The sequence below is a fragment of the Conger conger genome, chromosome 11, assembly GCF_963514075.1.
Source record: "Conger conger chromosome 11, fConCon1.1, whole genome shotgun sequence".
Classification (NCBI taxonomy): domain Eukaryota; kingdom Metazoa; phylum Chordata; class Actinopteri; order Anguilliformes; family Congridae; genus Conger; species Conger conger.
The window spans coordinates 16477694-16502315 of NC_083770.1; the positions used below are offsets into that span (position 1 = coordinate 16477694).

Here is a 24622-nt window from a genome sequence, read left to right on the forward strand (position 1 = left end):
ATACGCAACCAGGGAACGAGAAGCCCTGGTGACATATCAAAACATTTCTGATGAATTATTAATACAACTGCAAATTGAATGACCCAGCCCCCCCTCCCCACCCCCAGATACAGATGCAAATTGCATTCAAGCTGCCAAATGCAGTCTGTCAGATCTGCGAAAAATAACTTTTGGTGAAAAGCTTTTTTTACTGACACTGTTTTTCCTGGTTGTTGGACAGTTTATGTTGCAATTTGATGTTTCATTTTTGTAGAGAAAAAATATGATGGATGCAAAAATAATTTCTTTTTTAATATGTCACAGTTTGTCTACAGAGTTAAAATAATTTAAAATTATGAAAATTCATTTATTTCCATGGAAATACTAATTTCTTACAGAACTGGAGTATACTGTGTGGACTTGTGGCATACATACTGAGGAAACTATTTCACAGAAGTGTTTTTCTTTTTAGATTTATTTGAAATACCTGGCAATAATTTGTACATTTCTCCATACATTGTGATACTGTAATTACAAACTTAAATATTTCATAATTTAGTGAGACTGCACATTACTGAATAAAACCCATTCAGCTTGGGGTAATATCGCAATCACTGATCACACATAACCAGATCCATACAGGAAATGAAAAAATGCTGATGTTTAATTATATCTATTCATTTTCAAAAATCCATTTGATCAAAACCACCTCATAAATGGAGATGGTGAATGAAAAAGGTTGTACATTCAGCATGTCTTTGGCGTAAAGCGTGGTTAAGGTATAAGAAGTCTGTATTTAAAGACTGGTGTTGCTTTTCTGGGGCTTTATAGGTTTATAGGCTCTCACTGACCATAAAGGAACATGGTTCAGAGAAATAGATACGGTAGAACAAATGTACTATTTACAAGAGCGATTGTTCTGCTTCACTCAGGGAAAAGTATAATAATAGGTCTTTATCCGGCAGTTTGGGAAAATTGATGTGTGCATCGGGATCGTTTTGAGGTTCAGATGGAGGAGTGTATGTGTGTGTGTGCCTGTGTGTGTATCTGTGTGTGTGTGTGTGTGAGTGAGTGAGTGTGAGTGTGCCTGTGTGTGTGTGTGTGTGTGTGTGTGTGTGTGTGAGTGTGTCTGTGTGTGTGTGTGTGTGTGTGTGTGTGAGTGAGTGTGAGTGTGCCTGTGTGTGTGTGAGTGTGAGAGTGTGTCTGTGTGTGCATGTATCCATGTGTGTGTGTGTGTGTGGAGGTGAAGAGGAAGGCCCCTCCCCCCTAGATGACATCCTCCAGGGTGTGGGCGGCGCCCTCGATGGCCTGTGTGATGATTGACAGGTGTCTGTGCACCTCGTTCCAGTCAGCAGCGAGGTCGCTCTCCTGCGCGCGGGCGAAGGCGTCGGCCAGCCCAGGGAAGGTGGGAACAGGCGAGGATTTGGAGGCCCAGATTACATGCCTGAGAGAGAGGGAGGAGAGAGAGAAACAACATGTGAACAATAGCTTTGGCATTCATATGCTCAAGTGCTCAGTGCAATAAAGCTTCTTTAAATGTGAATTTGAGAGGGAAGGAGGAGAGGGAGTGGAGGGAGAGATAAGGGGGATGGAAAGAAGAGGACAGGAGGTGGAGAAGAGGAAAAGATCATTTGTCATCTGTATTCTTCTAGATAACTAAAAGTGAGAGTGGCCAACAGGCTGTGCTCCATGTTGCTCTTAGTTGGAAAATTAGGACCATAAAACGAAACATCAACAATCAATAGAAAGGAGGCAGTGAACCTGTAGCCGTATTTTTCGGGGAAAGCCAGGGGGTCCAGGAAGGCCCTCTCCAGCAGCATGAGCTGGTCGTTGATCCTGCGCACCTTCAGGGGCCTGAAAGAGAACCAGGAGGTGGGTGGTGGTGTGCTCCATGATGTCAGAGCTTGTGGTCTGCCTTCAGGGAGAGCAGGCAGGGACGAACACGCCCCCTGGGCTGTCACTCACGTCTCCTTGGCGAGGGTGGAATCCTGGATCATTTTGTTCAGGCCGGTGGCCGCTAAGCGGAACTGTACCACAGCGCTCTGCAGCGGTGCTGGAGGACACACGTGAGCCTCGTGTCAGAGCGTCAGAGCCCTGTCAGTACTTTCAATACATTCAATAATAGTAGTAGTAGTAGTACTAATAGTATTAGTAGTAGTAGTATTAATCTTAGTAGTAGTAGTACTAGTAGTAGTAATAGAAACCCAAATGTGTATATAGCAAAAATGACAACAAAAAAGTAATAAAACTATAAAACTTCAACATGTTAAATAGAGGTTTTAAAAACCAATGAGTAATAAAGTAATCCGGCTGTGTTCCCGTGTCTCCTGCTTTCTCCGCCCTCCTATAAGCTCCTTCCTTTCGTTACACTTCTTCTTCCACTTCTTCTTTTGCCTTTCACCATCCTCATGCTCCCCTCCATTGTGCTCTCGTCTTCACTACTCCCCTCCTCCCCGTCCCCGTCATCGCTCCACCTCACCCATGGAGATGCCCTTCTGAGCCAGCCGCTCGCCAAAGTTCTCCAGGCTGGCGCCGAGATAGCGCTCCAGGCCCTCTGCGTAGTCGCTGCAGTTGAAGGGGACCAGGAGGCTGTCGGCCAATCGCAGGAGCACGTTCCCCGCTGTCCGCGCCACCGTCTGGTGACTGGTGAACCCTGAGAGGGAGGGAGCGGGTGAGAGAGGGAGAGAGAGGGAGAGGGGTGGAGAAATGGATAGAGAGCGAGAGGGGGAAAAAGAGAAGGGGGAGAAAGGGAGAGAGCACAAGAGAGAGAAAAAGAGGGAGAGAGAGGGAAAGGGAGATAGAGAGAAAAAGGGATAAATATAGAAAGAGAGAGCATTAGCATTAAGTTCTTCATCCGTGCAAATAATGCACAATATATTGCCAGCCTTCCTCCAAGAAGATACTTCAGTTCAGCTTTAACCTCTGGTTTCTTTTTATTATGTTTGTATATTACTAACTAGTCAACCAATTCATAGCATGCAACCAGCATGGTTGTGTACTTGTCTCACAAGACAAAATGTGTCACTCCATGTTTAACATAAGACCATGTGTTCTATTTGGATAAGAAGATGTCCCTTTCCCCTTACCAAGATCCACACCAGAAGAAGGCTCACCTGGATCTATGTATTTAGCACAGTAGTTAAAGGTGTCATAGGCCGTGTGGTATGCCGGGTAGATCCGAGCTTTGGTTTTGCTCTAAGAGAAAAGAGAACAGCAGTGCTTCTCAGACCTGGGTCAAGTTCCCTGAGAATGTATGAAGAAGCATGTTGCGAGTACTGCCCTCAGAATTTGAGTTTGGTTTCCCCAGGTGCTACACTGTGGCTGCCCACACCTCCTAAGTAACCAGGATGGATAAAATTACCTCACTGGGTTCAATTAAGGATATATTACCTCATCTTAAAATGTATGCAAATGTTATATAATCATGAAGAAATGTAATCATGACGAAAGCTTTGTTGAACACCGAGGCTAGGTTGCACGGTACATGCCCTGTCATAGGTGTAAGAAATATCCATGGCGGTGATGCCCAGGAAGTGGAAGAAAGGACCATAGTCACTTCCTGCCCCTGTCAGGAAGGCCACACTGGGGGGAGAAGAGTCAATGGATTAGCCAATCAGAGAATCATAGACTGGACAGTCATGGAGAAGGGAATTATGGGAATTGTAGCGAACACCAATATGAGTAGACACACTTGGGTATCAATCCGTGGGTACTGCTGCTCCTGTTGAAGAACCGAATCCAGTTGTCATAGACGGAGGTGGAGTCTGATCCTGGTGTCTTCACCTGGAGACACAAATAAATTAACCCGTGTTTCCTGTGCTTTAAATCTTCTCCACAGATAGGCATTTCTACAGAGATTTTCTCTACTGATGGAAGAGCGCAGTTTGATGAAACCAAAAATGTGTGGTGTCATTGTTTGAACCAACCATTGTAGTTTGCTTCGGACCAGCCTGAATTGGTCAACCATTCTTTCAGCACGGGAGAAAAGCCTTTTAATTCATTCAAATAAATCAGTGATTTACAGATTACTGTAACCCCACTCATAATGACAGTGAAGAAATCTCTCCCATAACTAATTTCCAGGTGCATATTATACATGAAAGCTGCTTTATAAGCAGATACGCTTGTTTAGCATTTTTCCCTGTCATATGATAAGCAGTATGATAAACAACTGTATGATAAACTCATATTTTTTTAGTTGTGTATTTGTGCACTTGCCTGTTTGGTGGCGGTGAAGACCACACTCTGGACTGAGGGGGATCCCTGTACCCTCAGGGTTGCATTTGCTGAGAACAAAGACAAATGGAACATCAACACAGGAAGTCAGATTAGGACTTCCTAATCTTCACTCTGATTAGTCACTCTTTACATCACAGTGCCCTTATTGCTGTGTAAGTATGTAGAGTACATACAAACACCCAGGGAGCAATGTGTTAGGTAGACCTGTACACCAGCTTGTTAAAGCAAATATTTAATCAGCCAATCATGTGGCAGCAACTAAATGCATAAAAGCATGCAGATGTGGTCAAGAGGTTCAGATGTTGTCCAGGCCAAATATCAGAATGGGCAAAAAATGTACCTAAGTGACTTTGATTGTGGAATGATTTGTTGGTGCCAGACTGGGTGGTTTGAGTAGCTCAGAAACTGCTTCATGCACAACAGTATCTAGAGTTTGAAGATAATGGTGTGAAAAAAGAAATCCAGTGAGCCAAAGTGAGCAAAAGTGCCTGGTTAATGAGAGACATCAGAGGAGAATGGCCAGACTGGTAGAAGCTGACAGGAAGGTGACAGTAACACAAATAACCATGCATTACAAGAGTGGTATGCAGAACACAATGTGTCAAACCAAAAGTGGATAGACTACAGCAGCAGAAGAGAAGAGTTTAGCACCCCAAGTCTAAAAAATAACTCTAATAAATACCTAATAAAGGGCTCACTAAGTGTATGCTTTTACATAAAGTGATTTTCCAGACAGAAAAAGTGCTGATAGACAAGGGATAGTACATTTGTTGGTTGAGGTTAGCGTTCTCCTCTTCACTGCAAAGCATTTTGAAACTGCTACATAAATGCAGTCTATTTTTATTATCATTGTTAGCCTGGTATTTGTCAGGAAAAAATGTCTCTTGGTTTGTGTCTTGCAATGCTAAAAGTGCATCCACACAAACCTCATTGAAACATAGGAGTGTAGCATGCAGCTGTAGTTTCACGTTTAGCATTAGCCACTCTCACCGAACACAGCGATGTCTACGTTGATGTAGGCAACTGTGCGGTCCTTCAGTTTGCTGGAGTACTCCTGGGGAGAGACAGTTGGTAAAGAACTGAGAATCTTCAACCACCAGTGCTCTGTTTCTCTGCTGTAAAAAGCTGGTTTAACCTGGTCTTGCTGGGTATGAACTAGTCGACCAGCATGGTAAAACTGGTCAGTAGGCTGGTCTAGCTGAGTATGAGCTGGTCAACCAGCTAGTGCTGATAGCTTGTCTGAGCTGGTAGCTGTTCAACCAGCTACTATTTCAAAATATAGCTTGAGTTTGGTCAAACCATGTCAAGCTGGGAGCTTGTTTGAAGTGGTCCAGCATCTAGCAGCTGTTTCAAAACCTAGCTGGAGCTGTTTTCTGCAGCAGGGTTGAACAGAAGGGTCAGTAGTGTACAGTGGGGAAACTGGGACAAAACAGATTTCTGCATTTTTAAATCCAGAAAGGTACCTCAGTGTATTCAGTAGACCCAATCAGCCCAAACTCCTCCGCCCCCCAGCTGCCAAAAATAATGGATCTACGAGGCCTCCAATCCCCTGAAACAAACAGCAGCCGGTGCTTAGAGATTATGCACCTCTGAGCAACACAATTAAAGGATTATTGCAGCTTTAAAAGGACTCCTGGGAAAACCCAGACAACCCTTACCAAATAACCCAAACCTGCTCACTCTTTTTTATTTGGTCACAAATTATTTTAATGAGCCTATTCCTTACTGTTTGTACGTAAGTTCTGAGAGTTCATTAAAAATATTACGACCTAAGCTGAAATAACTGTAATAATAAGCTCCTCATCTTACATGCATCAACTGTCTCTGAATAGAAGTGTTGATCTAGGATTGGGTTTCCACTGACTGTATCCTAACCTTATCCTTTATGAGCTAAATTAGAAAGCTGATCCAAGATGGTGTTTCATAGTCTCCGTGGGGGTTCAGTCAGGGGGGTGCTGTGGGAGTCTCAGGGTCTCTGAGTCCCTGTTCTGTCACTCACTGCCTGGGCCTCACCTTTCTTCACCATGCGGCCCAGCACCCTGGTGATCTCCAGCATGACAGACGTTCCACTGCTGGGATCGATGGCACCGTGCACCCAGCTGTCCCTGTGGTTCCCGTAAATGATGTACCTGTCTGTGAGAGCCAACACACACACATTACACACAGACACACTCACAGAGACACTCACACACATTACACACGCCCACACATACGCACACGCGCACAAACATTACATGCACAGACAGACACACTCACACACATTACACACACACAGACACACACACATATTACACACACACACACACATACAGATTACACACACAGACACAATCACACATGCACACGCATTACACGCACAGACACACTCACACATGCGCACATACACACACACATATATACACACATATGCACACATAAGCACACACACAAAGACATATGCACGCACACATACACCCGCATTAGCTCACGCTTGTAGCCTCCACTTCCAGCTTCAGTGCTCCACTCTCTCAGTGGGCCAGGCTCTGTGAGCCATAGAAAATGGCTGACTGTGATACTTGTGCACAGAAAATGGCTGACTGCTATCCTTCCCTGCTGAAAAACACAGCTCAAGCTAGGTTCTGAAACTCAACATGGTTTAGCTGGTTGACCAGATCAGACCAGCTCCCAGCTTGACAGATTTCACCAACTTAAGCTATGTTTTGAAACAGCTGGGAGCTGGTTGACCAGCTACCAGCTCAGACAAGCTACCAGCGCTAGCTGGTTGACCAGCTGACTGTGTGATACACAAACCTGATGAGTGTATTCATGACTATGGGCAACTGCTGGCCACTCACCAGGCTCCACGCTGCCTCGGATTACTCCCATCACATTGGATGAATTCTTCAACATGGCCTTGTTGTAAATGTCCAGATTCACTAAGCTTGAAGAAAGCAGAGGCCAGGATAGTCGCTGTATACATTGTTCAGTTTACTTGCTCCCTTATCTCAGAGATGAGACTGATTATTCAGATAATGTCCAATAATTAACTTTCATTTATTTGCATAACAGAAAGCATTATCAACACCAATGGTGGTAGAAATTACAGCAAGTGAAATGGTAAAATCGAAAGTTGCAGTTTAACTGTTTAATGGTTACAGAAGGGCTTAAAGGCCTTCATGGTTGTACCTGTTGCTGTATGGGGATGTGGGTTTGAAACCCGGTCCTGTGTTGTACGGGCAGTTGAAGGCACCCTGCCAACCAGTTGGGGCAGACTGCCCACCAAGTTCACTGCAACAGCCAATAAAATCATAAAGAAAAGGCCAAGGCCCGATCACACTTGCAATCACTTGTGCCAGGAGCCTCTATCTGATTTGGCAATGTTTTGACCAATCAGACATCAGACAATCAGACAATCAGACAACAATACTCTTAGTCCTGTCATCAGCAATACTAAAAAGAAATGATGCAGTGTCACCAATCTACTGACCAGATCAGGGCATAGGCATCCTCGAACCCGATTGGCTGGATAGGAATAGGCGGGATCCCCTTTATGTCAGCTTCCGGAATTCTGTACGTGTGCTCTGCATCACAAACCAAAGATCTCTTTTTATAATCCTCCAGATTACAACATTTAAGGTAATATAGTTTTTACAGGGTTCACAAGAGAATGACATGTTTGATCAGGTCCAGCAATGCAGCTCGGTGGGGTCTTTTCCTTGTCATAACTTCATGCAATCCAACATTCTAAACCCATTTCAGGGAAGCAAACCATAAGCAAATAAAATCAATTTCTAATCCACCAGAAATTCTAATCCGAATCTGCTTTATCGTCCAACAAAAACCATGATCCATAAAGTGGACAGCACGATGTGTCAGGAGCGCCCACCTTTAGCAGCGAGGTAGGGGGTCCTCATGTCACCGAATTCGGAGGCGTACGCCCCCCTCTCCACTCCTGAGGGGGGCAAGTACCAGGAGTGGGGGTACGTCTCGTTAGCATCAGACATCAGGCCATCGTTAATGTCCAAGGGGTCGGTGTAGACCAGCACTCCAACCACGCCGAATGGGAAGGCATTGATCGCCTGTGGGGAGGATGACAGTTAGCCTTCAAACAGACCCCTTTCAGGCTCTGAGATGTCGAAGACAGGCAACTTTAAGCCTTTCAGGTATTAAAATGGGTGCCAATGACAATGGAGTCTTTTACCTTTTATTATATGATTTGAATTTTTTTTTCATAACTGAACATTTTAATGCCGATGCAACTTCCAGTAATTGAAAGCCATTTGAAAAATAATTCCAAAAAAGGATTTAGAGTCCTGACATCTTAAAAACGTACAAAGATGCCATGCCAATTTAAACAATCGTAGGTATGATAAAACAATGAAATGTTTTCAGATGACCAATGAGCTGGCTTACTTTGTCTGCTCTTCCTGCTCCTCCATATCTCACTATGGCAACGGTCCCCCTCAGATCAATGATCTTGTTCAGGTGCTCATAGTCACTGACTTTGCCCTGGTTGGCATATACAAGCTTTCCCTATACATATAGAGAGACATACAGCCATACAGTCAAAGACGATACTCAAAACACAGGCTACAAAGGATTGTGAAATCCCCCTTTCAACATTAAAACAGCAACAAATCTACACAAAAATCCACAATAATCTTATCCTTCCATGTGCACTTCAGTTGAAACATATCATATTCTTAAACATTTTGCAGAATGTCACTCTGTCCAACAGAAAAGGTACATCATTTTCCATCAAACTGAACATTACCGGAATAATCGGTCTTATCTGTGAGATAAGGGGTGCAGTTGATTTTACTGCCCAGTTTGTAGCACTAGTGTTATTTCCTTATACCACCAGTGCTGCTTTCGTCAGACATTTTACAGCAAAAGATATTACCCCTCCACCATAAAGGAAAAGGTAACAGCTGCCCACCTTTATTTCACAGAGCCATTGTTAGACCTCAGGTAATGATGAGATTATATAGATTTTTGAATAGATAAAACATCACACAGTATACATCATGGCCATGGATGTGAAACACAATCACTGTTGACCTCCAGGCTACCAATGCACAGACAATGAAGTTGCTTTCTGGGAATTCTTGGAGACAGTATAAGAATCCTGTGCAGGGGGTTCTGGGACAGAGTTCAGAGCATGAGGCCAAGATAAACTTTTCTTTAATGACCCTGTGTAAAGCCATATAGGCGTAAGGGTTTGGGCTCGTAGCCGTACATTCAATTCCCGTTCAAAATGTCCAAATTCCAACCCTAGGCCAGTTCCAAAGGCTGTGAAATTTTCACAGTTCCAATTCAACTGCAATCCCAAATGTCTAAACTGACAAATGATTGCAGTTCCACTGCCTCTAATGTCCCTTTCACAATCAGTTGTACACAGCCATATTTACAGTATATTGGATTTGTCCGGTGAATTGTAATCGAGATATGTCCCGGGCCCAGCCTTGAAGGATGTATTGTTTGCGGTGTTGGTGGTTGCATCGTACCTTTGGGTGCCCTGGGGGAGAGTATGCTGCATACGGTTGGACCACATCCGTATGGTTCTGGTCCGGTTCATATGCAACCTCCTTCTCTCTCGCGGTAAACAGGACCGATCCGGTGGGGGAAACTTCCGCAGAGATTACATGGGGAAAAAACATCTTAATCACAGCAAAGGTGACACTGTAACATCACACTAAAGCAATGTCTTAGGATGTCACAATAAATAATTAAAATAGCTGAACTTAAATATGTAAATATGTATTAAAAATATGTATAAAAGCTTGAAATAAGTACCAATGGCAATTAGAACTAATCAATAAAACATTTGATTTGATGCTGCATTTTTATATTAATAATGGAATTGTCAGTATCAGTATCTGGAGTTGGTAGCTAGCTCATGAGCTCGTGAGGATAGATAGCTTTGTACCACACCAGGATCAAATACTCCTGAAAAGCTTGAACCCATTTCACGGCTGTAAAACTATGCAGATTAATGTTTGTTAAGAGTCATGTATTTTCACGGATACTGTGAACAGAATTATTCCTTCATATGTTTGTGAAATTTCAATAATTGGTGATCTTGAAAGTTGTTCGGGATATGGAGAGTCCTCATTTTCTCATTAAAAAAATATTTTGAAAGAAAGTACGAAAGATATTTCTGTCATACAATTTCATACATGGTCCTGGCCAGCTCACAGAAAAAGCCAATTTCCAAACATTTAGTGCTCATGTGTCAATAAAAATATTTTAAACCATTGCAGTGCGTGCTGCCTGTGTTTTTCCAATTAAACGTGGGTCTGACCCCAGCCAGGGAGACCGTGTGGCCAGAGTAGGCAGCTGCAGGGGACCCACCCACGGTGACTTTATTGGGGGACTGTGGGTCAGGGAAGGATAGGTGCACCAGGTACTCCTCCCTCCAGGCACGGTCCAGGCCACTGTCGGGGTCCCCCCACCTCTTCAGCATGAGCTCCACCGTCTGCTCGTCCCCCGCCGAGGTCGCCATGTGGGGGACCCTGGTCAGCACCCTTAAAATGGAGGACAGCCATCAACACCAGGACAGCCATCAACACCAGGACAGCCAGCAACACCAGGACAGCCAGCAACACCAGGACAGCCAGCAACACCAGGAGGTGCAGGAAAACGTATTGTATTCAGTGTTCCAAAGTATAACAAATTGTTTAGGTTCCCAATGCGATATATCATTTATTTTCTTTTTAACAAATGTCCCTTGTAGTTTAGGTTTCAGCATAATCAAATATTTTGTTTTTTTATGTCCAGAGACTCAAAAATTAATTGCCAGGAGCTTTAGGGAAAATATCCAAATTATTCCTGCTTTCAGATATGGCAATAGGCCTGTATTACTCTGCTGTGAAATATGTTTATTAACCTTTATTTATTCAGGTAAAACCAATTGAGATAGAGATCAAGGGAGACCTGGATTATATAAAATAAAATATTATAATATGTATCATTGAACTGCATTCCATTTCAGTAAGTGAACGTTTTGTTCAGAAGGATAATTACACCAAGTGAGAGATGTTCAGTCACCTGAGGTTCTCCTGGATCTCCATGTTGTCCACCTCCGTGATGAAGCGCTCGATGAGGCCTTCGTCCACATCTCGGGAGACGTCGTCCAGCCAGTCCGTGGTGGCAGGTGAACCGCCCTTGTCAATGGCGAAGTGACCCAGCAGGATCCCCACAGTGAGGACACCGGCCCCCAGGAGCACGAAAAGCAGTACCTTCATCAGCATGATTCCCGCGGGGAGTCCGGCTCAGCGCTCGTGAAACGCATCCGGCCCGAGTCTCAGAGATGTCGTTTTTTATTGTTTGACGCTGCGTTTTATTGCGTGGAAAACACAGTTGTAAAAGTGTGTCCATAAACATAGATAGAGAGAGATAGATAGATACTTTATTCATCCTGAGGGAAATTTTATGAACTTTAAACCAAACCTTGGGCAACAGGAACTCATCCAGCAATAAAGTTAACTGATTAATGATTGTCGAGAGTGATTTTCTGAATTTACCCTTCGATTTCAATTGTGAGAAGAGAGCTCAGTATCAAGGGAAGACAATAAACCTTTACCTTAATTTCAGGTATATCGAGCAAGCAAGATGGGTATTTTCTCAAGCTCAAGTATTTTCTAAATTCATACAGCCAGCTAAAAGGACATGTATTATTATTATGATTATTATTATTATTATTATTATTATTATTATTATTATTATTATTATTATTATTGAAAATGAGCATTTTTCCAAAGGTGCAAAGTCTAGTGGTCAAGTCCTGCCATGTGTTTTTTTCCACCCATGAACTCATCCAACTTATTTCACTAATTAGTTCTACCTTCTGGCTGAATAATTGTGTTCATGAACAAACAGAGGTGATTGCATACTATCCTGGATTTTCCACCTTTGCATTTTCAAAATGTTCAAAAGTGTCAGTCTCACGTATGATTCAAACTAAGAGGCTTCTGCACACCGCTTGAAGCCACCACAACAGCTTATTTGAACCCACAATATCAATGGCATATAAACATGCAACACATCAGGACAAAATAAATACGTTTTTTACAATCACTTCGATGCTAATCGCACAAGCTTGTGCTCAATTTTCAAAACCTTAGACACAACATTCAAAATGGTAAGCACTTGCAACACAGCCTGTTCGCCTGTTCAAAACATGCATTGTGCATTCATAGCTTTGAGGGAATCTTGCACTTCCAAACTCATTGGTTCAAATTGCTCATTTTTCATGAAATACTATAGAAACATTTGTTTAGATCGCCCACACAAAAGATATCTATACCTTCAGTTGTTTTTACAAAACTTTACTATAGCAGGAAAAAGTACTTGATACATGTTTCAAAATGGTTGTGGTTCTAAATAAAGGGAATAGTGGAAATGGTAGAAGAGAGTGGAATCATTGGATAAAATCAGATTACTGTAAAACAATATATAATTACAACATACTGTGAGTTTGTTTCGCAGTTTTTGTTTACAGTTGCAAACAAGCATTTTTTGATTTTTTAGAACTTTTCACACAGTTAGCACAAGAGCACTGTATGTGGACCAATCTGAATGTTTTTTTTAAAATTGCTTTTACAAAATATTAGGCTGAACCACCAAAATCTATACATTTCTACCGTTCAATTTGCAAATCACTGACAGAAAATAGTGCATCTACTGCAATGCCACTGGTTGTTAGTGTTTTTTGTATCATTGTTCTATGCTTGACAAAACAAATCGAGTGCTGGTGCTTTTTCTTAGACATGTTTGCAGTGGTTTGGCAGTTTCTATGCATTTCGTGCATGAAATGAACTGTTGTGCGAAGCTGCTTGCTGGTGCAGAGAGTTGTATGAAGAGTTTTGAAAAAGTGAATTGTTAGCAATTGTAAAAACACTGTAATCATAGCAACAAAAATACAGATACAGAATGGGAAAGAAAGACACTGTCCTCTACCACCACCACCTCTAAGACAAGAAACCTCTAAGACATACCTACCTGAAGGAATACTTGTTTTCTGCCATTCCATTGACCACCTCTACCTCCTCTTCCCCCTCCTCTCACTGCTTGATCTCTACTCTAACATCATCAATCTGCTCCATGTTGTTGCTATGTTGTTGCAGGTGGGTACTAATCCTTTCTCCTGCTCTTAGCACTATGTAAAATCAATCATTAGTCATTTAAGCACCAGCTCAAACTTACAAACTAGGGGGCGCGTGTCAAAAAAGATTGAAAACCCCTGTCCTGTGACAAAGGATAGTGAGGAAATCTTACATTCAGTCATATTGTGGTAAGAAGGATCCTGTTCCAAAGTAATTGATGTCAATTGATTTATGTATCCTAAAACATTCATGATCTAAACATGGAATGTTTTTACAAGTATTCCATTTCCATAAAACTATGCTTTAGGACTAATGTTGCAGTTTCTTATAATTTTGAGAAGTGGGATACATTGGTAGTTAGATGCGTTGTTATGAACGAAAACACAAATTTTTCTAATGTAAAGTGTGTATTTAATTTTGAAATGCTAATACTTTGAACATTAAGTCATTGTGAACAGCTGATTTGGTTCAGCGAACAAATTGTTTTTGGTTTATGTATCCAAGCAACTGAAAAAAAGTGTTTAGACTTTTGAAAGTTCCGTGTCTACACAAAAATGACCTCAAGGTTCTGAAATTAGTGTCCAAGTGATTGTAAAAAAACGAATAATATCGGCTTTATCGAATACACGACATTCCTCCAATTTTTATTATGTGACCGGCGACGACGCTCTGTGGCAAATCTTGTGTACTGCAAGTACACCTCCGCGAGCGTCAATTCCTTTTAAAAGAGCACCAGTAAAATAGCACAGTACAAATATTATAGTATTTTTCTAGAATAGTTAGCCTTACTTAATTTGGTGCGGTAAGGTTGAATTAAATTTTATTAAGTAAAAATAATAAGTATTTATTTGCACTTCCGCTTTTAGTATCGGTGTCCCAGCATGCAGGTCAACGTTACTAGTTTTATTTTCACTTTCTCAGTGGCATTTGCAATTGATGAAATATTTTGGCTTTCAATTCCATGCTGTTTAGGTGAGTTCAAATGCCTTACAATTAGCTAAGATTGGGATGTAAAATTCTGTATACTTTTTTGCATTGAATGTATGTTGCTGTTTGGTTGAATTAGTATTTGATTGCAGGAACATTGCTGTCATGCCAGAGCTGAAATCGACACAAAGTTTAAGCATAGTCATGACGCTACAAGCGCTATGTGACCGTTAACCAGCCGCGTTGCTCATTGCGTTTAATAAATGTCTAGATCACTAAATCTGTGTATTGTAAAAGAAAAAGGAAAACGTATAAATGTATTTAGTAGGGTTAGCTATAATGTTCGTTGTGTGTATTGTGGATTACTCTGGGAGCTCACGCAAATCAGGTCAAACTGGATTGGCTGTCATGTTGCTTGCCACAGATACTGCACTGTATACCCATATAATTTAAATTCGACTCAAATTTCTCTGTCGCAATTGCAGCGACACGCTTTGGTTCAGGTGATATAAGCCCGAAAGGACATGGCTAGAGAGGGACCGATGCCACGGAGCACTGCTTCCTGCCTGTGTGTTCTCACTGCGTTCCTGTTCAGCTCTTCTGTTCTGTCCGCCGCTGCGACGGAACAAAGTGATGGAGAGAATAAGGCGCCCTCCCCTCGAGCCACTAACGGTCAACCGTTTCCGTGGGACAAAATGAGGCTTCCCGAAACGGTATGGCCTCTGCACTACGACCTCTTCATTCATCCCAACCTGACCACCCTCGACTTCACTGGGACCGTTCAGATCCAGCTAGAAGTGTTACAGGACACTTCAGTCATCATTCTGCACAGCAGGGACCTCCGGATCTCCAAGGCGGCCCTCCTAGAATCGAGCAGAATCCTGCCCCTACAGGTCCTGGAGTACCCTGAGTTCCAGCTGGTGGCTCTCCAGGCAGATGGCGTAACTTTTACCCAGGGCAGCAAGTGTGCCCTGTACCTGGAATTCGCGGCTAATCTCTCCGAGAGCTTCCACGGGTTTTACAAAAGCACCTACCGCACGAGCGAGGGAGAAGTCAGGTGAGGCCTGCCTTTGAGGTTACATTTCTGGCTCCATATTTTTTTAACTGTGCTGTAGAATCACCATTGTGTCTACTGTTTCCCTCTCCTTGTACCTTGACCTACGTGTGCTCAAAGTCTGAGATTAATTTTTAATTTTTGGATTGTTTTAAAATAACTTGTATGTGGATTTCTCTGTATGTTTGGCTCGTTAAGGTTAATAGCTCTGTTCTGTAGGACTTCCTTCTGAGATGTTTTTCACTATCTCAGGGTTGTGGCCTCCACCCAGTTTGAGGCCACCAGTGCACGTGGTGCCTTCCCCTGTTTCGACGAGCCCGCCTTCAAAGCCAACTTCTCTGTCCGGATCCGCAGGGAGGCTAGACACATCTCGCTGTCCAATATGCCCAAGGTGTGCTGAGCAGACTGTTCTTCAGCCAACACACACACACACACACACACACACACACACACACACACACACACACATGCACAAGCATGCCCATATGCACATGCACACATATACTGCAGTGCATGCACTCACCTGCAAAAATGCATTAGAGTGCATATACGAATAGACTTGCGTACACACATAACCAATGAATGCACACGTGCACATACATGCACTTAAATACACATGCAGATACAAATTCAGTCATGCTGTCAGGTGCAGGCAGACACATGCACAGATATTCACACTCAGAGGCATACAATATGTCTGTCTGTAGTTTTTTGCTGTCATTGTTCAGTATTATAAACTATATTGCTGGTTTGCAGAAAACCAGAGATTCTAGAAATGTGTAGGTATGACATCACAGTAGAAATTGCATCACAACTAGGTGGGTGCTTCTTGGAGCCCCTGACATGTGACCTGAGTAGGAAGTGAGGCTCACGGTGAGGTGTCCTGCCCACCCCCAGGTAAAGACGGTGGAGCTGTCCAGCGGACTGCTGGATGACCACTTCGATATGAGCGTGAAGATGAGCACCTACCTGCTGGCCTTCATCGTGTCGGACTTCCTGTCTATCAGCAAGATGAGTCAGCATGGAGTCAAGGTAATGCTTCTCATGTACTGTTACAGTTTTGGTGCTTTTTGTCTGACCCTTTTTGTCTGACCCTGGATCAGTTGTAGTCAGCTCACGTGTAAAAAGTGCCCAGAAAACCATCACCTGTCTTTTTCTGTGATTGTGTGTGAGCGTTATTCCACTCATGTATTCATTTGTTAACTGACTCACTTTTTCTCTTCTGCTCTTTTTTGTCTTGCTGGTTTTGCATTTTGCATTGTTTTATGCATTAAAAAACATTTGTCAATCTATTCATTTATTCTCTCTTGCTATGATTTTATTTATTTATTCAGCATTTTTTAAAGTAATTTATTCATGAATTGAATTGCCCGTACACACACCCTTGGTTAGATATCGGTGTATGCTGTGCCGGAGAAGATTGACCAGGCTGAGTTTGCATTGGAGGCTGCAGTGAGGCTTCTGGACTTCTATGAGGATTACTTTGATATCCCTTACCCTCTTCCCAAGCAAGGTGAGCACGAGATTTTGCTTAAATGCACTTTTTCCATTCTGGTCATTCTGAAGAGACGGTATACCAATGAAACGCCGGTCTGCTGGCTGCTCTTTGGCAGGAGAAGAAGCACAATTGGCGAGGTGAAAAGTGAAATTGTGTTAGAACTGAGGGACCCGAACGTCTCCCGTTTTGCTCCCACAGACTTGGCAGCCATCCCGGACTTCCAGTCTGGAGCCATGGAGAACTGGGGTCTGACCACCTACCGGGAGTCTTCCCTCCTCTTCGACCCCAAGAAGAGCTCTGCCTCCGACAAGCTCGGGATCACCATGATCATCGCGCACGAGCTGGCCCATCAGGTTCGTCTGCCTTCTGTACACTAGCCAATCAGATTCCCCCGGTATTCCATACACTGACCAATCGGGTTCACCAGCCTTCCACACACTGACCAATCGGGTTCACCACCCTTCCGTACACTGACCAATCAGGTTCACCAGCCTTCCGTACACTGGCCTATGAGGATCCTCAGCATCTATCACATTGGCCAATCAGTTCCTCAGATTCTGTCACACTTGACAATCGAGTCCCACAGCCTCCCTCATACTCGCACCCTATGTGATTTATTCTACTGATATGCTGATAAAATCTCTCCCCCTATCAGTGGTTTGGTAACCTGGTGACCATGCAGTGGTGGAACGACCTGTGGCTGAACGAGGGCTTCGCCAAGTTCATGGAGTTTGTGTCTGTCAACATCACCAACCCCGAGCTGCAAGTGGTGAGGTCACTGGGAATACGGTCACCATGGCACCCGATGAAATCTAAGTCGGGGTCCTTTTATAACAAGATATTATGGGATGGCTTCTAATGTCTGATGAGTTTGGTACTTCACCAGGGGGATGGTTAGATTTTCTGTTTTTTTAGCAGAAGTGGTTCCTGTATGCACCTGCATGCAAAACATGCAAATGTGTTCAGAATGTGCAGAGATAGAAGGTTGTAGACCAGCCCTGTATTCACAGTGGGTCACAAACTTTTTTTTCAAGCTACTTTCAGTGATTGCTGAACTCATTCAGCCATGTTTGAGAAGAAAAACATAAAAAATACTGATTTAGGTCAAAGTCAAATTGAATTGAATCCAGGTTGGTGTCTTGCTTAAAGTCCCAGGGATTTCTGGGACCGTTTTGCCCACTCTCTCATGCGTTTGCAGGAGGATTACTTCCTGGGGAAGTGTTTCGGGGCCATGAAGGTGGACTCCCTGAGCTCATCCCACCCTGTCTCCACCGCCGTGGAAAACCCCGCCCAGATCGAGGAGATGTTCGATGACGTCTCCTACGAAAAGGTCCTGCAGAACCCCACTTCGAAATCACACCCGTTCATGATACAGGCCCCTGGTGTCTGCAGTCCTAGTGCTGGAGAATTGCAACGTCTACTGGTTTTCATTGGAGCTCAGCATTTAATTGATCACTTAAGTTTATCACACAGTTATCTCACATCAACTGGTTTCTTGGTTCTGAGTTGGTTGTAAGGTGAAAATGAACCAGCACACCCTGCAGCTCTCTAGTATGGGTGTTCCACCGCCCGTCTTGGGGTTTAAAGTTCAACCGTTTGACCACTTGGTGAAGGATAAATTAGTCTCGCGGATTGTGTGTTACAGGGAGCGTGCATTCTGAACATGCTGAGAGATTATCTCACGCCTGAGGCTTTCAAAATCGGGATCATCCGTTACCTGCGCCGCTACAGCTACCAGAACACGGTCAACGCCCACCTGTGGGACAGCCTGACCGGCGTGAGTACAAATACACACACCACTAACAATCTCATTTCTCACATTTATTTTTCATATTTTCATTTGTTCATGCCTTCCTTCATACATTAGTTTAGCTCTAATTCACATAGATTTCTTTATCTGCCAATGCTCATATTCAGAGCTTAAAACTGGCTTCATTCGGCCATTTTGTTCATGTATTGGGTTGCTTGCTTGTTCAGTTGAGCTCTATATTTATTTGAATTCTATGTGCTTACAATATGATTTTGACTATGTGTACAGAACTTTGCATGAGCGGTTATATGAGATAGCTTTTAAGTTATGAAACAATATAAAATTGTGCAGGGCCTGGAAGTGGACCAGCAGGTTGTTAAATGCTGCCGTGGTGAAGTGATAGTGAGTATATGTGGGCGTGTGTGTGTGTGTTTCTCCCACATCAGATCTGCCAGTCAGATGACCTGGATGAAGGGAGGCTGAAAGGAGGGTTCTGTTCCCGGGGAAAGTCTGAGTCGGCAGCTTCCGTAAGCGACCACACAAGCACCCTGTCTCCCGCACACACAGACTCCCGTTCACACTGTTCCCTTTCAAAATGGCAAATCAGGAAATCTACTACTTCGGATGTTTCACAGGATTAAGTGACAAGTGACTGAATTAAAATGAGGTTGACCCAGCTCTTATGGTCTGGATGTTGACTGCTTTGACGCGAGACGGACACCTGTCATTGTGGCCCTGTAGAAGTGGTTCTCGGAAGATGAGCTGGACGTGCGCGAGATGATGGACACCTGGACCCTGCAGGAGGGGTTCCCCCTCATCAGCGTGGAGGTCAAAGGTCGGGAGGTCAGACTGAGCCAGGAGAGGTACCTCAAAAGCGAGGACCCCACACAGACCTCGGGGTAAGAGGTTTTGGGCTTGTGTTTGCCTGTTGTGATGATGCTCTCCTAATCAAAGGGTCAAAGGTCATGCTTGTCTTCCTTCCTCTCCTCAGCTTCCTGTGGCAGGTTCCTTTGACCTACATCACCAGCCGCTCCCCCACCATCCATCGCTTCCTGTTGAGGACCAAAACAGGTGTCCAACCTGCCTGTCAAAAAGCTAATTCTCTCAAAAAGTGAAATACTGTCATCCAGTGGTTGTGTATCTTAAATTAAGAAAGCGTGAGATTCAATTGTCTTGGGTTTTTTTTAATATAAAGTTGAAACTATGTTCTTGGGCTTCTTTAACACAGAGTGTTCTTTGACGTTTTTTCTTGCGAACAAGAATTTGAACAATATTTTGAGAAAAGAAGTGCATACTTTTTATCTCATCTCATTGATGTGTGATCAGTATTTTAATAAGCAGGTTGAGGGGTATTATGAGAAGCCCTGTTCATGTATATATCCCTGTTCTTCACACCCCACCACGCAGACGTGCTGTACCTGCCTGAGGAGGTGGAGTGGATCAAGTTCAACGTGGACATGAGCGGGTACTACATCGTCCATTACGAGGGCAGAGGCTGGGACTCCATCATTCACCTGCTCCAGCGCGACCACACGGCCCTCAGCAGGAACGACCGAGCCAGCCTCACCAACAACATCTTCCAGCTGGTCAGGTGAGCGTGGGGAGGGGCGGGGGTCAGGGGGGGTGGAGAGGGGCGCTGGAGAGCCGGGCTGAGTGGGGTGGGTTTAGGGAAGGGGTGTGAATGATGTTGTCCAGAGTTACTGAGGAGTAAGGCTATCTATGGATGCTATACGAAAGCTGTAGGCCCAGAAATCCAGTAAGCCACAAATGAAACTTCATTTTGTTTAAACCCATACACTTAAGTTCATAGGAATAACCATTCGGCGATGGTAAAGGTTAAGTTCTGGATGGAGCGTCATGTTTTTTTAACAGCATTGTGTCCTGTCTGTCGGTCTGTCCCCCAGCATAGGGAAGGTCCCTCTGGACAAGGCCCTAGACCTGTCTCTGTATCTGAGTAGTGAGACGGAGATCATGCCGGTGATCCAGGGCCTCTACGAGCTGGTGCCCCTCTACAAGCTGATGGAGAAGAGGGACATGGAGGAGCTGGAGAACCAGATGAAGGTCGGGGGTCACGGGAGGTCAGGGGAGTGCCTTTTGGGTGAAATGACTGGGACTCAAATGTGCACATCCAGATAAGCAACGGAGCTCTTTTTGGACACAGGCACAACTTTAGCATTTTGTTGCTATCTACGATGTGTCTATCTGTGTTATACCATTGTGTTGTGATCAGATGAAATGGCTTAACACAGTAAAATCTGCAGTGCACGTTTTGTCCCAACTGGATTCAAAAATCTCTGTTAGAGTTGAATTAATGGGGAGCATTTTACTGTGTCTGTCACTGTGTTCAGGGTAGGGTCGGGCGAAATGCCGTATGTCACTGTGTTCAGGGTAGGGTCGGGCGAAATGCCGTATGTCACTGTGTTCAGGTTTGGGTTCGATAAAACGCCATATATCACAGTGTTCAGGTTAGGGTCAAATGGAATTTCAGTGTTTTTTTTCCAGTGTATAGGGAACTGAGAGTCTAAGCCTGTAACCGTGTTGCAGGGCTACATCGTGGACCTGTTCCAGGACCTGATCGATCGGCAGACCTGGACGGACGACGGTTCGGTGTCCGAGAGGATGCTGCGTGGCCACCTGCTGATGTTCGCCTGCGTCCGCCGCTACCCGCCCTGCGTCCGCACCGCCACCGAGCTCTTCCGCCAGTGGAAGGAGTCTGACGGCAACATGAGGTCAGGGGTCACCATAGGCTACAATATCTATCGGTGAAAGATAGGCTGGTCATTCTCTTGCTGCCGGCTCTCTCCTGTAGCACTGTGTGGACTTTAGAGTGTAAAATAAAATACTGTGGCTTGTGAGTAAATGAGCAAATAAATGGCACAATATATTAATGTAAATATAGCAAATATTTAAAAGTCGGCACACTTTTTGTTCAGTGCGGAGATGTAAACATTTGACCTCATCCCTCTCTATCTCCTCTGTGTTGCGTCCACAGCCTTCCCAATGATGTTAGCATGGCGGTTTTCGCGGTGGGTGCCCGCACTGAAGAGGGGTGGGACTTCCTGTTTGAGAAGTACCGCCATTCGCTGTACATTTCGGTGAAGAGCCGCATCAAGTCAGCCCTGTCCATCAGCCCCCTCTCCCACAAGCTGAAGTGGTGAGTCAGCGTTAACGCAGCGCTAGCTCTCACCGTCGCTAACATTACATAACAATCACTTACTGTCTTCAATAAAGCGTAATGTTTAACATCTCTGTCAGCTGACTGCACATCACAAATAATGACAGCCATATAAACATCTTCTGATGTCAATTGGCCAATATGCTCTGAATATCTCGCTGTCCATCTCACTGGCTTGTCTGTGTCTGTGCTTTCTTTTCCTTTCATTGTCTGGACTGTGCATCTGTCTATCTTTCTGTCTAATTCACAACAAACTGTCTTCTCTCACTGTCTGCTTCTGTTAATTTCTCATTCCCTTTCACTCTGTTGTAAATTCTGTTTGTCTCCATCTCTCTATCACTCTCTTACCTCTCTTCATCCATCCGTGTCTGGATGTGGACATACCTTTATTTAACGGTAGGAACCATCTGTCTGTCTGCCTGTCTGTCTGTCTCTGTATGTCTGTGTCTGTCCATCTGCCTACCTACCTGTGGCTGACTGTCTGTCTCTCTGTCAGGATGATGGAGCAGAGTCTGCTGGGGGAGGTGATGAAGACACAGGACCTCCCCTATGTGGTGATGATGGTCAGCAAAAACCCCAAAGGCTATAAGCACGGCTGGGACTTCCTGAGGGACAACTGGGGCACCCTGGTGAAAAAGTGGGTTCACTGACTCACTCTCCATCCTTTCTCTCTGTCCTCCTTCTAACTCCCCTCCCCATCTCTCTCAGATATACATAACTATCATAATACAAATAGAAGTTGATAATTGACCTATGACCCTCTCTGACCCTGCAGGTTTGACCTCGGTTCTCACTCCATCTCAAACATGGTGATCGGAGTGACCAACCAGTATTCCACCAGGGAAATGCTAGAAGAGGTATTTTCTTTCCCAAGCTGTGGTCAGGAAGCACTTTAATGTGTGTTTGTGTGTGTGTGTACAGCATGTGTATGATTATGTGCACGCACACACGTGTGTTTGTGCAAAGTGCCATGTTTTTGCACTCTGCATTAGGACAGAATAGCTGTAAGATAAATGAAGTGAAGGGCAGTCCCTAACATCCCTCCCCCAGGTTCGGACGTTCTTCAACTCCCTGACGAAGGAGACGGGGGCGGAGCTGAGGTGCCTGCAGCAGTCTCTGGAGAGCATCGAGGAGAACATCCGCTGGATGGACAAGAACCTGCCACTGCTCCAGGGGTGGCTGGACCGCCGGGGGGCAAAGCCGGGGGCCACGGCCCACACAGGGGCCTGAGCATCTGGGGCCGGAGAAGATGGTCCACGGACATCAAGAAGGACAGAGATACTGTGTTCACAAGGTGTGGGTTCATTCCAATCGCTTTTTAAAATCTGTGCTCATCTCCTCGAGTGATCCAGAAATCGATCGACGTCCACCATCTTTAAAGACAGTCCAGTTAATGAAATGCTCCTACTTGGAGGAGCGAGGAGGTTCCTGGAGGAGTCTTCAGTGAGGATACACAAGCCCAGCCTTTATGGAAGTCTTTTCAGAAGGCATGATGTGAAATTATCTACCTGTGGATCCACCTCTAAACATCTGCCACTTCTGTAACTGACATCGCTTAAACTGCTGCTTGACTGAGCATGGACGCTCCATTTGCCCAGTACGTTTCCTCGATTCCTCCATCCTCGTATGTCATGCTTACATCTCTTCCTCACACCCTCCGTTGGTTGGAGCTAAGGAATGTGAAAAAGAAGAGATGCAAGCGATGAAAATAAGCGATTGGAATGAACCCATCACATCAGTTAAAAATCTCTTACAACCGTCTTTGGATATCTGCAGCAAAAAACGGTAACTTCCCCACTTTGGTAGTCGCAGAAGTTACACCAAGTTACACCCAACAAGGTGATCGACTGCTGAGAGTTTCACCTGCGTATTGGTATTAGTTGCTTGGAGAATTTGTGTTACTTTTGGGTAGAATGCTTTGCTGAGTCTTCTTTCCATTTTATTTCCATTTACTGATGCTGTTGCACTGATAGTCATTCACAAAGACCCCGTTAGCCTCTCATACCGGCCCTCTGTCCAAACCCCATGACCGCAGAGCATTCTGCCTTTATCTTACATCCTTTTATTGAAGGGAGTATTTGCTTTCTATGTGGTGTTTGCTGTTACTGCCTGTGTATGCACGCGTGGGGAAGAGTGCACTATTCAAATGAACTTTCTGTATTTCCTTTTTTTTTTGGATTCATGCAAATTAATTAGTATGTACATACGATTATTGTTGTTTAGTTTATTTGGACCGACAAAGAAAAAAACCAAATTTGGACAATCCAGGGGCATTCATTTGCCGTTCTCCTCATTTCAGGATCTTCCATTAATTTAAGTTTTACTCTGCAGTCCACTTTAAGCTGTGCAGCCATTGTCACTGTTGTGCAGTAAGGCAGGTGTCGTGCCCACTGAAGCCCTGTTTTTCTGGCCAGCACTGTGGCCAGTTGTATAGCGTCCTACAGAACTCAGCCACAGCTACACCGGCAGTCAGGATTCAGTCAAAGGCAAATTCTGTCTTGCTGTGAGAAATGATGTTGGTGTTCTTTCTTTCTGTGCTACATAATCAGCCAGCATACAAGAATTCAACAGAAGAAAAGTTTGTTACAGGTACAGGGCAAAATGGGCACCTTGCAATGGGGGGGGAGGAAAACTGCATACTGAACTTTAAGGTCCCATATATTTAATACTACTTTGACCATGTGATCATGTCACCACCTAAGTGTAAGATATCACTACCTGCCTGTATATATATGTCACATGGGTATTTGCCTGAGAAAGTCCCTGCAGGAGGTATTGCTTGTATTATGGGATCTAATGCATAATTGTGACTACAGTTTCTCCTTTTTCCTCATTGCACGAGTGAAAAATGAGAGAACACTGTCCTAAATGAGTGTTCTCTTAATCTGGTGTGTGTGTGTGTGATTTTTTTACG

The 24622-nt window shown here is 44.2% G+C and overlaps 2 protein-coding genes across 2 annotated transcripts; one reads left to right on the top strand and one right to left on the bottom strand.

The window, feature by feature from the left end:
* Positions 1-1245: 1245 nt before the first annotated feature.
* Positions 1246-11450, bottom strand: naaladl1 (N-acetylated alpha-linked acidic dipeptidase like 1). The gene is made up of 19 exons (XM_061259534.1): positions 11248-11450; positions 10552-10724; positions 9705-9826; positions 8611-8730; positions 8084-8276; positions 7685-7778; positions 7384-7485; positions 7053-7138; positions 6232-6351; positions 5682-5767; positions 5209-5272; positions 4198-4265; positions 3671-3762; positions 3468-3561; positions 3093-3174; positions 2459-2632; positions 1945-2032; positions 1741-1833; positions 1246-1423 (listed from the first exon to the last, which is right to left on the bottom strand). Exons 1-19 carry the CDS (start codon positions 11448-11450, stop codon positions 1246-1248), a joined length of 2232 nt encoding a protein of 743 aa, XP_061115518.1.
* Positions 11451-14204: 2754 nt separating this feature from the next.
* Positions 14205-24592, top strand: LOC133141354 (endoplasmic reticulum aminopeptidase 1-like). Its single transcript, XM_061261894.1, has 19 exons — positions 14205-14276; positions 14717-15288; positions 15538-15676; positions 16183-16317; positions 16678-16798; positions 16982-17136; positions 17439-17552; positions 17982-18113; positions 18429-18560; positions 18980-19060; positions 19275-19432; positions 19525-19604; positions 19941-20124; positions 20438-20594; positions 21078-21262; positions 21526-21687; positions 22205-22345; positions 22484-22565; positions 22759-24592. The coding sequence occupies exons 2-19, from the start codon at positions 14756-14758 to the stop codon at positions 22936-22938; spliced, it is 2871 nt and encodes a 956-aa protein (XP_061117878.1). The 5' UTR covers positions 14205-14276; positions 14717-14755; the 3' UTR covers positions 22939-24592.
* Positions 24593-24622: the final 30 nt, after the last annotated feature.